The sequence below is a fragment of the Drosophila willistoni genome (genome assembly GCF_018902025.1).
Source record: "Drosophila willistoni isolate 14030-0811.24 chromosome 2R unlocalized genomic scaffold, UCI_dwil_1.1 Seg200, whole genome shotgun sequence".
NCBI lineage: Eukaryota > Metazoa > Arthropoda > Insecta > Diptera > Drosophilidae > Drosophila > Drosophila willistoni.
This window is the reverse complement of record NW_025814051.1, coordinates 4,449,828-4,465,113: the sequence shown is the minus strand read 5'-3', so window position 1 is coordinate 4,465,113 and position 15,286 is coordinate 4,449,828. Positions and strand designations below refer to the sequence as shown.

The 15,286-nt window shown below is 32.5% G+C and overlaps 1 protein-coding gene across 7 annotated transcripts in view; it reads left to right on the top strand.

The window, feature by feature from the left end:
• Positions 1 to 14,123, top strand: part of LOC6641519 (paxillin) — a 38,592-nt gene extending 24,469 nt beyond the window's left edge. For 4 of the 7 annotated variants that reach the window (XM_023175528.1, XM_015178538.2, XM_023175529.2 and 1 more), the window contains exons 2-8: positions 910 to 1,088; positions 1,164 to 1,389; positions 1,458 to 1,599; positions 1,666 to 1,757; positions 1,828 to 1,979; positions 9,552 to 10,232; positions 13,463 to 14,123. In XM_023175528.1, coding sequence (XP_023031296.1) covers positions 910 to 1,088; positions 1,164 to 1,389; positions 1,458 to 1,599; positions 1,666 to 1,757; positions 1,828 to 1,979; positions 9,552 to 10,232; positions 13,463 to 13,729 — 1,739 coding nt within the window. In that variant the 3' untranslated portion in view covers positions 13,730 to 14,123. Of the gene's footprint in view, positions 1 to 786; positions 833 to 909; positions 1,089 to 1,163; positions 1,390 to 1,457; positions 1,600 to 1,665; positions 1,758 to 1,827; positions 1,980 to 9,426; positions 9,446 to 9,551; positions 10,233 to 10,314; positions 11,091 to 13,462 lie in introns of those variants that run through there. The other 3 variants (XM_015178540.3, XM_015178537.3, XM_015178541.3) reach the window with 3 other exon arrangements.
• The last annotated feature ends 1,163 nt before the right edge of the window (positions 14,124 to 15,286 follow it).

The window sequence follows — 15,286 nt, the reverse complement described above, 5'->3', positions numbered from 1 at the left end:
GGTTAACGACATAAAATAGTCATAAATATCTGTTTTTGAATTTATTATTTTTGAATGGGGTTCTAATTAACAATTTCAATAAGTGGTATAGTATAAGAACTTCTTCATATAATAAACTACAGCGTACAGAAAATAGTAACCAAAAACTGAACTTGTTCTTTACTCTTATTTATAAAATTTATACTAATATTAATAAGGAATACTAATATGTTTATATGCCATTTTATTATAGAATAGTACTAAAAGGGTCAAAATTAAGTGTTGAGGTATAATATTTAACCGATTAAGTTGATTCTATTATTCATTTTTATTAATCGTGAACCGATTTCAATAAAAACGATGATTGTTTCTTGTAAATGGAACATTTGTCTACATATTTCTTTCAATAGCCTTTCTATATTTATAAATTTGGGAATTATTTGGAAATTTTGAAAGGCAGCTTATATAAAGACATCAAGGTTAAAATTAATCAACTTGGAGCAATTATTTAAGGAGCTACAAATGTACAAATCATAAAATTTTACAAAATTATGTCAGATCTTTATAAAATTTTTAGAGACTCTTCTAGAAAAGCTTTCCGTTCCTAGACACAAACCTTAAAATCATTATCATATAACTGAGAAAGTCTTTCCAAAAAGTTTGTTTTCTGCGATAACTGCGATGAAGACAAACAAAAGTTGACAGTCTTATCTAAAACTTTGGTTTTCATTCCATTTACTGCTAAGGCATATCTTGGTATCCCCATTTAGTTAGTTATGCGTCACATCTGCAGTGCAAGGTGTATTTGATACAAGTCTAGTGATGGCCAACTATGGGGATTACGACAATTTGGGTAGCTTAACAGAAAAAAGAAAAAAAATGTATGTAAATGTTATTTAATAATGATTTTTCTTTTGTTTTTTATTACAGATGCTCTCTTAGCTGATTTGCAGAATAGTGTGCCGGGTCAACAGCAGCCGCAATATGGCACAGTTCAGCCCAAGCTAATTCATCCGCAACAACAACAACAACAGCAGCAGCAACAACAACAGTTTGTGGATAATACACCTGGCTATGGAAGTCTGCGGGGCAAAGCCCAACCTCAGGTGGTGAGTAAAATATAAGAGTCAGATATTGTATAAATATTAATCATACTTTTTGTGTATTTTTTGTATCTCTTGTAGTATCAAGAACATTATAGCGTAGAGACACGATCACCCACAGCTGGCGAATTTAATGGCTCATCTAATGGGTATCAGAATCAGAACCATCAGGGTTCACTACCACGCAAAGTTGTTGGCTTCAACAATGGTCAATCAACGCAGCAAAATGCCTCTGGTTTGTCCGAATTGGATTCATTGTTGCAAGATTTGCAGAATGCTCGTTACAACAATGGAGCCGAAAAGAAGGGTATGTAGATATTTGATTAGGTGTGAACAAAAGTTTTTTTAAATTAAATTTATGAATTCATTATCCAGATATCGAGGTTCCTGCCAACTATAGCAATCCAGTCTCGAAATATAATACAATCAATAGCTATGCCACTGTCGAGGAACGTCCCACCATGGATAGTCTTCTGAGCGAATTGGATAATGCCCACATCTATGCCATACCCAATGGGTAAGACTATTAAACTTTATTCTAGAATGTACCTTAAACTATTTATCTCTTGTCTCGTCTTACTAGATCTGCTCATAAATCACCCACACCTGGACGTCATGTCACCATCACGGTGCGTGAGACAAAGACGGAAAAGCTAACAGGGCCCGATGGTCCAGGTATTTACACATCTTTTTATCCACACTTGTTACCCTGATTTACTAATCATTGCTTTTATTCGAATTGCAGTTGGAACCGTTGAGGAACAGATTGTACAGCAGAAAGATTCATATACACCGAATCATGCAGTTCCCTCAGTTAATCAACAACATCAGGGATATAGTACATCGCAGGCCACAAAAGAATTGGATGATCTAATGGCCTCATTGTCGGACTTTAAGGTAAGTCCATTTAATTGGTTGTTGAGCTAATTGAGAAGTAATTGTTTAAACTTGTATAAGCTCTACTGACACGTTGCATTGTTATTGCTGGAATAATTATAGAAACTTTGGTATAGTCGTTTTGATTAGATCATAAATTATATTTGTCATGTAGAATTTTAACATCTGAAGATAGTTTTTGATACTCAAAAGTGTTATTTGCTACAATTTTGTTACAAACTAGAAAAAGCTACCTAAAGATTTAGCATAAAGATCAGATATAATTCGATACAACAGTTAATTTAAGATGCTGTTCCATATCAACTACGTAAATTTACAAATTACTGAACAAATAATTATTTCCTTGTTTATTCATTTATCATTACTGAATTACATGGCAAAGATATGATATCCTTGGATAGTATCATTAGATTACAAATAGTAAGACAGATGAATACTTGACCTTTTGTCAAACGATAAACAAACATTTAACGTATTTTTTTGTTTCATAACAAACAAAAGAGGCTGTATTAAGTAATTTATTGTATGAGATGTGATGTTTATTTAAATTACTTGTTGCAAGGTATTTGGCATGTTAGTATTTATATATTCCACTTTTTTAACTCTTATTACCTCATCAACGTACGAGCATCGTCTACTGGTTTACTATACCGGTTTCGACAATATTGCTTTTTTTTTTGCTTCTATTTGGCGCATATCTAGATATATGTCAATTGACAATACGAAAGACTGAATATTGTGGGAGTTGTTCTGTGGTCAATAAATAGAAGCAAATTTGTGTTATTTCAATCTGTCACAAAAGTATGCATAAATTGGGCACTTTTTTCCGAACAAAGAGTGCGAATGATTGGATATAATTATATTTGTCTTTTACGGTTGTTGATACTGTGTTCTTTATATTTGATAGATACAATAGAGATAGAGTAATTAAGCTTCTTCCATAAATTTAAAATCTTAGTTTTCAAAAGAAAAATTGCTATAATAGCTATAATAGGTAGTTTCAGTTAGATTCTACATCAAAGCAAGCAAACAGCAGCCCAACTGCTTCTTATGTTAAAATATGGAATAATTCAAAATAATAGAAAACAAGATTAAGAAATTCTAGAAAGAAGAAAGAAGGCAAATTAACTGCTCAAATTCTAATCCCTCTGGTTTATTTATGGACTGAATTCTTACATTTGGTGGACATTTTGATTATTTTATATATTCTTAATATATATCTTATCCTATTTTTAACTCAAAATACTACAACTGATAAGTTTTCAACTTACTACCAATAGTCAAACGATTAGTGTAACTTTCGTAAAATAGAAAACAATTGGTTTGGATTAAACACTCACAAAAAATCTCTCATCTATTTGCTTTCAAATTTGCATTAGCTTAATATATTTATAAACAAACTAAAAGACATGCAACAGACATGACTTAAGTGTTCTATACTTTTTAGGTCTAACTATAACCAGAGTACTTGTATATATGTATATTGTTTCTCCTGCTTATTATTTTTATGATCAAAGCCAAATGTTTTCACTTTTTCACCTGTCTGAGTGTTACGCTTGCTTTGCCTGGCGTCAAAATAAAAATTGCATATGGCCGGACAGACCCATGGCAAAGGCTTCCTTCTTCTCGTCAAATTAAAACTGTTTGGATATTTTTAGCACTCAAAACAACACCCCAACGTTTTGTTAGATTGTATAAAAGTACATGTGTAGTTGTATGTGTAAATGTGCTCTGTTGGTAATAAAAACCATAAAATCAACATATTTATCATATTCATTCGAGTGACGCATGTCGCTCAAGCGAAGAATAGTATATGGCCACCCGCTCTGGCCCAACTTTCTCTACTTCCTCTGTCCCCATCTACCCACGTTATGTGGGTAGGTGCCCTTAGTGGCCATGTAACCACGAGTGTCAAGAGACCCGTCAAAAGCTCTTGACTTTGACATACGTGAAAAACGTGAATTGAAGGTGGACATTTTTATTAGATAGATAAATTTGCTCTTACCTTAATGATCGTCGATTATGGAAGTGCTATAATTATATTGTGTCACAGCTTTTCTCAATTTATTGCACACGGCGCTAAAATACAGTCCCAATCATTCCTTCTTTCTTTCCTTATATATATGTTTATACATATATATTTAGATAAATCTCTGGCTGATCCGATTAATTAAAGCATCAATCAATTGTCGAGTAAACAAAACATTTGCCTTATTTGCATGCATTTCCGTTTCTTTTGCTTGATTTTGGTTTAGAATAGATTTTTATTTATCTCTCTGTCTCTTTTTCACACTCTATATTTCCATTTCACTTTTTGTATGTCTCTCTGTCAGACAGTTGTTTTTAGAACTTTTCGGACATTTCGTACACAACTCATGATCATAATGATGATGTATTTCAACAGATGTGCTCTGCATTGTGACTCTATACCCTGCTGCTTTCCATGTGCTAGATGGGCATATTAACTGTACACAATATAAACACATTGGTTGTGATCATTTACATATATATGAAATCTTTGGTGATCTCCTATATCTATATTAAATAGTCTATTCTTATCTTATCGTTTAACAGACACTTTAATTAAATCTTTGCATGAATGAATTTCTTAATTTTTGAGATTATAATAAGTAGGCTACGAGGTCTAGTAGAAAAGTATTCCTCTGCAGACTACCTCACTCACAATTAGATATTTTATAACCATTTCAAGAGCATGAGATGGGATTTCTCTATGTATGGATAAGTTTTTTTATTACAGTCTCACTTTAGTTCCTGCTTTTTGAACTTCCAGAAATTGTAGTATCAATATTTAGAGGCTTATAAAAACTATTATTGAATTAACAAAAAAACACGAAAATATGTGTCTTGTAATATTTGTCCTAAAGGCAAAACATTTTTAAGAACAGATGGATGTGGAAAATATAAATATGCCTATGTAACGGCATTAATTAATAAATAGACAACTTAGGTTAATAACTGACCATTCTTGATACAAGCCCCAAATATAATTTAAAATTTCATGTTTCACTGATTCAACTACGAATTCGAAGCACTTATTCCTATTTTTTCAAGCAAAAGTGTATTTCTTCTTCGTTGTCTTCAATTATATTTTTTTGCATATTGTTTGTATTTATTGCGACTAGCACGCGCTTATTCCATACACAAATTGGATAATGACAGACATGGGTTATGTGTATATATATTTGTTTTCCTTTCCTTTTTCCCCCGATATTGGGTCAAGGCTGTGTCTGCAGTTGTAGTATATATTTAACAGAGTGTCTCGGTCTGTGTCCTTGATGGCAGCTGCAAACGGAAGTAATCAATTAAAATATTTTAAGTGAAATGAGTCTTCAGAAGTGAGTTCCATGTAAACAAATCAAAAAATTCTGTGAAAAGAACATTTTTTGCTTTAAAGTGATTGATTTATTTGGGTTATTTGATGAGTGGTTGATATATGGATTTATGTATTTGCAAAGTTTCTGTGGTTTTATATATCTTTTCGTTGTCGTTATGCATTTAATTTTAGTCATTTAGCTCTCTATTCCAACCAAGACCATTTTTGTGGATATTTGCTATAAAAGTCTTTCTTTTACTATATATGTAGTTTTGGAAACAAATCTAAACTTAATGAATATAAATTCATAAAAACATTCAAAACGATTAGTTGGACTGCTATAAAACTTCCAAGACCAAGACCCATTTGAAATTATATCTACCAACTTTAAGACAAAGTTATTTGAATTTGAATTATGTCTGTCATATAAATTTACTTATTAAAATGTATATGTGTAGGTACGTATAGATAGCTATACATTTAATACACTTCACAAAAGAGTAAAAGTCTACACCAGCGGCGGATCTATGTACGTGTTTGGTGAATTTTATCGTGGAAATCATTATCAAAAATTAGATATAAAACACTTGATTTTATGGAGAAAGGTTTCCTTAGTTTTATCTCTCTAGTGATATTTAAATTTTTTATTATCCTGGCATTATTTTTGGAGCCTTAACAACTACTTTTTTTAACTGATTTTCCGATAAATTTGGTTATTCCGATGCAGAGAAATAATGTTTCAGAGGAAAAATGATTTGAATCTATTTGAAATATAACAACATTTGGGTTAATAAATTTGAAGAATGTTAACCTGTGGGGAAAATGAAGGATTAACTAAATATTCCTTTTTGATTAAATTATTAAAGTTTTGAAATGGATAATTACAGCTAAGGATAAAAGATTAAACATTTGTTTCCCGTAAAAGTAATGTTAGTCACTTCGATTGACCTCTATTTCCATAGATGTTAACCATTTTCGTCCAATAAAAAAAGGGATCCCACGTCCCTGGTAATTATAGTCGAAGTCATTAATCAAAATATGTTTTCATTTTTCAAAGGATAGCACTCGACTTGTAATAAAACTGTAGATACTTAGCTGAGTATCGTGCTTATATCTTTTCTAAATTTCTATACATTTTTTCATTCAAAGTTGAAATCTTATATATTTTGATAAATACTTAAGACCTAATAACCAACACCTTTATTCAAAATAGATATTATATGGAAGAATAAAGAATATAATATATATTTTATAAAAAGATTTGTGTATGTAGGTAAACTGAGAATATTTTTCTTCTATTAATTGTATGCCATATTCAAAATATATCCATTGTTATTTATGATCTTTGTAATTTGTGTACAATACCAATTAAATTGAGTATTATTAAACATGTTAAGACTAATTTACGAAAATGATTTATTTCGTGGTCAGGATGTGTGTGATCTTGAAATTAGCATATTGCATTTCGAAGATTCTTGCTTTTTGTATTTAAGACAATACGCTCACAAAGTATTCAAACGATTCGTGAAATTTTATGGGTCTGTCATTTAGATATTCGAAATCAAATTAATTAAATATTAATTACTAGGTGGAATTTTTTTTTCATTTTTGGCATCATTTCGATGGTCAGCCTCCCAAGCAAACAAAATTAGCTCATAATGCAATCAAGCGGATTAGAAGAGGGCCAGAGAGAGAGAGAGAGAAAGAGAAGGGTGATAAGTCTAGAAAATTGCAATTCAATGTCATTGACGAATAATATGATACATATATTTATATACATATATCTATGTAGCATGTATGTATAAATAATTTATATGTATCTACGCATGTGAAGGCAATTCTGTGTCTGTTAATTATTTAATATCATTTTCAATTCTGAAACGGACGGACAAGGCGTGTCCGTGACTTTTGTTGATATGATAAATATGAAAATGAAATAGGCTTTTCCATTCACAGTCCCCTTCTCTCTCCCTCACCGTCTGCCGTTTCTTTCCCACTCTCTCAGTCTATCATTTAGCCACAAAAGAAGCAAAAAAAAAAAAAAAAACAAGAAAAAAATCGAAAATATATTTCGTATATAAACAATATTGCACACGGCACCTCGGATTTTGTTTAGCCCATAAGACGTGGGCAGACAAACGGACAGATGGAGAGACAGTGACCGCCTCCGCCTTGCCGCCACCCCCTCCTTCGCTCCACTCCCTTGCCCCTGTCAACACTTTTCTCCACATAGAGTCCATTTTTGCTACTATAGTTTTTCAGCATTGCAAATCATTTGCATGGCTATTTTTGAACAAGTTTTTTATTTTTTCTTTCGTTTCTATAACTAAATACACACACACGCACGTACAAATAATATATGTATGTATGTCTATGTCTTTGTAGTTGTATTATGTATATGTATATATACATGTTTATGATCTTTCATTGCCAATCTCAATTGGCAATCTACTATGTAGCCGGCATTTCTTACCATTTCAATAGAACGAGATTTCCTCTTACATACTTGGACTTTTGTTTACCCTGCTCCCGAATCTTGTCTATCTTTCATATTGCATCTTTTAGCGTGTGCCATCAGGTTTTTATGGGGAAATCCTGTTTGGCCACCCGGCTGGCATCCAATTTTATTATAGTCTAACCAAAACGACGTTTTTTTGAATTTTCATTATTATTTGTATACGATTCGGAGATCTTTAAATAGACAACGCTAAACGCCCAATGGCAATTGCTATGGTCCAAGAAATAATAAAATATCAGGAGCGAAGTTAGGGCCTGAAAATTAGCTAAAATAAACTACTAGCACAATTCTGGGTAATATGTTGAGAAATATTTATATTATTCGTAATCTGAATGTTTATCTTGGTTTTTGGTTGGGCAACTTGAAAACCTATTCTAATTTGATATATAATGATTAATATAATATGAGGATGTATTTTTGATTTGGGAATCATCGATCATATTTCTGTTCTCGAAATTTAAGCAATTATATAAAAACAATAGTAATGTACTTCTATTTTGTAAATCATTTTGATATTAGGTTCTAGAGAATATATAAAACTCATTAGTCTCGTCACATGCTTAAGGACATCTCTTGATTATTTTGGTTTGCTTTTACTTCTAAGTATACTAGTTATCCTTTTAAAACAACACATTCTCTAAAGTTTATACACTTTTCTTTATGCAACCATTTATAACTTAAGTTGGTTTATGGCCATCGACTTAATTGAACTATTAACCACTTTTAAAGCTGTAAAACATTTTAAAAGAAATGTGTATTAGAATTATGTCGTGATCATTGCTTTTTGGGGCAAAAGGCAAACCAAGTTAGCTTGTAAAAAGTAACAAATTCTTTGGGAAAATTTTTAAATTTTTAAATACAAGTATAAATATCGTAGGTCGGTGACATAGTTAAACAAATTTTCTCTAAAATTACTTTCTTCCATTTTGACTTCACTTTACCTTACTTATTTTTCTTTGATAAGCATCGTGTGTTTAAATTTGTTATATTCAAATACAAATGGTTAATTAGACGTTGAAAATTTTGAACCGTCCCCGATTATAAGCGCCAAAAACGATGCTCAATTAGGCTTCTACTTAGTTAGTTCTTGGTAGATGAACACAAACACACACACTTTTACACTAACACATACATTTTAATATACACACAGATAAAATGCAAAAGTTTATGAAAGAAAAATATTGAAATGGAAACTCGCACGATGAAGACAAGATCTCTATACCAACACACACTCACACACACACATATAGATACTTCCCTCCCACACTTGTACCCACCCACAATCACCTCCATCTCCATTTGATTGTCACCACCCCCCTCCCGTTTATCTAGAAGCTTCTCCTGTTTTTCGTATTTTTGGCAATGAACAAGAACTACGTCAACGTGTGTGTGGAAGAGCGTCGTGCGCAACGAAGCAGGAGAATCTGCCCCAAAAACCAAGAAGAAGAAGGAGAAACTGAACAAAATTTGTTGTTGCTTCTTGTTGAAAGAAAATGATTTTTTGTTCTTGTTATTGTTGTTGTTGGTATTTTACTCGTGTGCGGCTAAAAGCAAAAGTTTTTGTGCTAGCACTGGCATAACATTCTATTCAGTCGAGGCAGAGACATCACCAAAGTAGGAAGATCTTATACAGACTAGAGCAACGAATATTTGCTTAATTAACTTGTACAAAAGATTCTAACTAAATGAAAAATATCGACATTAACTTATTATTTTGCAGGTTACCAACGGAAGTAGCAACGGTACTCAGTATCCAAGTCAACATTCTGCCACTATACACCATCAGACCGTAACTGATTACGCTCATCCCAATAAAGGAACACAACAGGCTCATCTAACGCAAACTATCGAAGAGACGACCATCGTCGAAGAGGATAATCGCGAGGATCAATTGGATTCTATGCTAGGCAATTTACAGGCCAATATGAGTCGTCAAGGTGTTAATACTGTGCAAAAGGGCTGCTGCAATGCATGCGAGAAACCAATTGTTGGCCAAGTGATCACCGCATTGGGCAAGACCTGGCATCCGGAGCATTTCACCTGCAATCATTGCCAGCAGGAATTGGGTACACGCAATTTCTTTGAACGCGATGGTTTCCCCTATTGCGAGCCGGACTATCACAATCTGTTCAGTCCACGTTGTGCATACTGTAATGGTGCCATATTGGATAAGTGTGTGACGGCATTGGAAAAGACCTGGCATACGGAGCATTTCTTCTGTGCCCAGTGTGGCCAGCAATTCGGCGAGGAGGGCTTCCATGAGCGTGATGGTAAACCATATTGCCGCAATGATTACTTTGAGATGTTTGCCCCGAAATGCAATGGCTGCAATCGTGCCATAATGGAGAATTATATTTCGGCCCTGAATTCGCAATGGCATCCCGATTGCTTTGTGTGCCGGGTAAGTTATATTTTCTCTTCATTCAACTGATCAATCGATCTATATGTCATTCTTAAATATTTTCCACACATACAATATATAGGACTGCAAGAAGGCCGTGCGCGGCAAATCCTTCTATGCCATGGAGGGTAAACCAGTCTGTCCACAATGTGTGGGCGTCGATGAGGAAGAATAAACAAAGAGAAAGAAAGCAAAATGCAAATGGAGATGCGTTGGATAATGTGACATTTTAGAAATGCTCCAACAACGTTTCTTCTCTTTCGAATTTTTTTATTCAACATCATCGTCATCATCTTTGTTGAAGTTCAGCATACACAACGAAAATAGCCTTTAGCTAGATACATTTTTGTATCTGTCAGTGGGCTCCCAGTTTTGCGGCGTGCCACTTTTTTTATATTCTTTATCATCATCAGCAACAGAAACAGCGGCAGTGGCAGCGGCAGAAGCAACGGCAACAGCAACAGCAGCAGCAGCTGTTCTGTCTATTTTCGTTAGCAAAACAACAATTTAACCTCAAGCCTCAATAACAACATCAACTACAATTTCCCTTTCTTTCTACCTGACCCCGACCCTTTTTTTCCCTTAGTTTCTTTCAGGGAGTAGGCGTTTCCTGGCCGGCACACTGGACCTTTCCATCAATGATCAGGTCCGGTTAGAGCCGCCAGTGGAAAGTCGTCTAACTCCACAATGAGATTATGGTCTTTTTGCCCCTTTCTTACCAAATGTTGAACTATTTACTATGAAATGTTTTGCTTTTAGGCTTAAGTTTTTAGGTACACTTTTTAAATTTAATCTTGAAAACAATATTGTAATTTGTTTTTGTAAATAAAATTTAAATAATTAAATATTATAAAAAAATTTAAAAAAAATACAAAAAAACAAACAAAAAAAAAAAAACAACAAACAAACAACAAAAAAAAACACAGCAAGCATAACTTTGGCACGACTGAGGTCAAGGTAGAAGACCTTGACTTTTGGTTTGACCTTCAATTTGTTATTGTTGTTGTTGTTTTTGCTGTATTTGTTGCCATTGTTGTTATAAATAAATGAATTACAATATTGTTAGCAAGACTTAAATTTCGACTACCAAAAAGGCACGCAATGTATATTTATTTTTGTGAATGATCTAAGGATTTTTCAATATGTTTATATAGAAAACTTTGTTAAATGGTCAAATTTTGAGATACCCTATAACAAGTAAAGTCAATTGAACGTGCCATTAATATAGAATTCTTATTCTTATGCTTATTGTATAAACAATTTATCTTTAAAAAAATAATTAAGAATTCTCATAGAAAATTATATGGCAAGCATTTAGTAGTAAACTTTTATTCTGTGCAAAACTTCAGTTGAGAAAAATATTAAGCTTGTTCTATTTGGTGGCTATATAACCACATAAGATCAATTCGATCTAATGATTTCTCTCTAAATCTATTTCGCATTTAAATTTTATTAATGGTCCGTAATATACTTCAAGAAAATTTTGTCTAACAAAAAGTTTAAAAGGACTTTTTAGAGCAAACTGTTTAGGCAAGAGCATTTTGAAAAGTTCTCAATATCGTACAAATGTTAAGAATGCAGAACGATTTTAATTTTTTTGATATCAGAAAAGCTTTCTAACTCACAGAATAACTTGACATATACCCTTTGACCCGGTGGTATGCAGGGTATAAAGATTAATTGTACAATCATTTGACTTAATTGTTTAAAATAGATTTATTATTAATCCCTCTAGCTCGTTTCTGCCTCGAAAATGCTTTTAGAATTTGTGATATAAATATTAGAGGATCTAAATATAAATAGATTTTATATGAATTTAACTTAAATGCTTATTTTGGCATGTTCCAAAAAAAATTTTAATTGAATATTATCGATTGTTTTCCCACCATTTCACTTACATTGTTTCAGTTTAAACAATTACCTAATGCACCTGTTGTTTATTCAGTTGCCGAGGGGTTTTTCAGTGTACAATTTTCCAATTTCCATTTATACATACATTCAGTTTACAGCTGCCCAAAACATATCACGTTCTTTCTATTATTTAATTATTTTGTTGTTTAAAGAAACATTTCATTCGTTCGTTTTGTTTGTTGTCTTGGATATTGGCCAAAAGCGTGCGCAAATTGTTATTGTCTTCGGACTTCTTTTCGTTAAAAAGAAATGTTTTTCCATAAAGAAAAGACAGAACATTGCGAAAGATCATGAAAAACACAAAAAAAAACCTGCAAATGTCGTTCCCAATAGATTCCTGAATTTTTTGTCTTCCTTTTTTTCTTCCAATTAGCCGGCAAATTTCAGAGTGTGAAATAATTTTGATATATTTGACTAGTGATGAGTCCGTGATAAATGTGTTATTCATTTAATTTTCATCGTTTAAAATATTGTGTGCTAGAAGGGAGCCTAGTTATTCTTCTTCAAAGAATCGTATAAATATTCAATATAAATTGAAATTGAAATTCTATTAAAATTATGTTTTCTTTGAAGAAGAAGGATTAAGTCCAAGAATTTTTATGATTATAAGGATTAAGTCCAAAGATTCATAAAACCCTTTTAATCCATAAACTTCTTATATTGAATCGAAGTTTTTAAAAACAATGACCGGCTTTCAATAGTTAACTTATTTACTGTCAGCCTCGTTAATTATATGTTTTAAGTTCAAAGAACTTAAAATAAGTATAAGCTTAAATTTTAAACCCATTCCAATCACGATGTCGTCTATAAAATTGCCACCTACAACGTCCCTGCGCACAGTGGCTCAATGTTATTCCGCTTGCCACAAATTGACAACATTTTGAATTAGATTCTCTCTTGTCAGGCGTAACAATTCGCATAGTTGATGTATAAGAAAAAAGTCAAATCATGTCGTTATTCTGTGGTGCCGGGTCCGCTTTGGTTATGCTATATGGCAACTAATTTATGGACGTAATTAGCCTCTGGCAAGAGGATTGCAAAAAGAAAAAGCATTTGGCTCATAATACATCATTAGAATTGTGGCTTTTCGTTTTATGATTTTCAAATACATTATTATTGCCAAAATCTGGCTACACTTGTGTGTTTTTCTATCTTTTCAAATTTAACGGCGTAGTAATAATTTTTTGTGTAGGTACATTTTATACATACATAGGTATATTATTATTATTATTATTATTATTATAATTTTGCCTGGGGCTGTAAACTAATTTTGTGAATTTTCTCATTGTCTCTCTATTTCACTTTTTGTTTTTTTGCAGGATTGCCGACAACCTTTCCAGGGTGGCTCATTTTTCGATCATGAGGGTCTGCCATATTGTGAGACACATTATCATGCCAAACGTGGTTCATTATGTGCCGGCTGCTCGAAACCCATCACTGGACGCTGTATTACGGCCATGTTTAAGAAATTCCATCCGGAACATTTTGTCTGTGCCTTTTGCCTGAAGCAATTGAACAAGGGTACATTCAAGGAGCAAAAGGATAAGCCATATTGTCATGCTTGCTTTGACAAGATATTTGGTTAAATGATCGAAATGAAAGAAAAGCAACAACAAAAAGAAAAAAAACTATAGTTATGATACACACTGTTTTTATACGATTTACGAATGTTTTACCGATTATATTACATATACTTACCTACAATATATATAACTACATATATATATATATATATATATACATACAGAAAAATAATGGATCTGTGCTTTTATATAACCGAGTCAAATTAGTAATTTAATTAAACCCAATCACATGCAATGCAAAACAAAAAGCCAAAATAATAAATCGCGAAACGTAAGCAATTAGTAGACAACTAATCCTAATCCAATTATAATGGTCACTTGATATTTTTACCCCGTTTAATATATACAAAAAGACCATACAAAATCAATGAATTCAATAAATAAATCGGACAAATAATTAAAATGTTTTTTTAATATTCTAAAGCTTTTAGAAATATATTAAAAAAAGCATAGGGTGCTATATTTTGTGGTTTCATTTGCAAATCAGCGCAAGTGTGACAAATTAGGAAAAATTTAATTTGTGTATGTTATAAATTCTGAATATTTTAAATTTGTACACACAATAAATTCTTTGGGTGGCAATTACATACCTTTAGGGGCTAAGTTGTTCTATTCTATGTTCCTAGAAACCTTTCATATTAATACTTATATATTGGAACAATAAATTATTGTTAAGTAAATAATTTCCAGAATATTTCTAAATCGTTTCGAGTCAGGTTGATATTCTAAGCTGTCAATTACCTCGATCTGCAGTGAACTTTCTTTTGAACAAGTTTTAAAGATTTGAAACATTTTTAAAATATTTAAACGATCAATAATGAAAACAAAAAAACGTCTATTGCATGATATTCCTTAAAACAAATTGCGTGAGAAGTGTGCAAAATAATGGCCCCATTAAGTATGCAGTGAATTTATTTGCTCATATAAGCTTAATTTAATTGTACCATTTATTTTAATAGCACTCCATGGGATCGTACAATAAATCTGGTATCATTAATCAAACAATCAATTCTAAATTTATAGCAACATAAAGTGGGTCATTTGGGGGGAATTCCCTTAGCTGATAACATGGCTCTGTTAGCAATTTAGCCAAGACACAAACCCAGCATCTGTTCCTCTGTAGTTCAGGGTCGCCGTCTGCTGGATAGTTTTATGTACATATGTATGTATGTATCTTGTTTGCGCACCAAAGCCAACAATAAATGATAAAAAAAATTCACAAATTCCCATCTCTGGCATCACACATGTTGCTCTCTCTCCGCACACACACACACACACACATTCCGAGGGGCTCACACAGATACTCTGACTCGCATACAGTTGAAAAAGTGATGCCGGCCGGCCGGCGTGGCAATAGTACTATGGGAAAAATTAGCACGTTTTATGACACGAAATCACAGATAAAAAGGTTATAAAATAAAACTATTGTTTTGACGTTTTCTAGAAATGAGATCTAAGCCCATAGAAATACCCTGGCTGGAAAAAAAGATATGACACTTCGTTATTCTGAAATATTTTGACTGAAAAGTTTATAGAACGAAACGTTTTAGTGTTAATTTG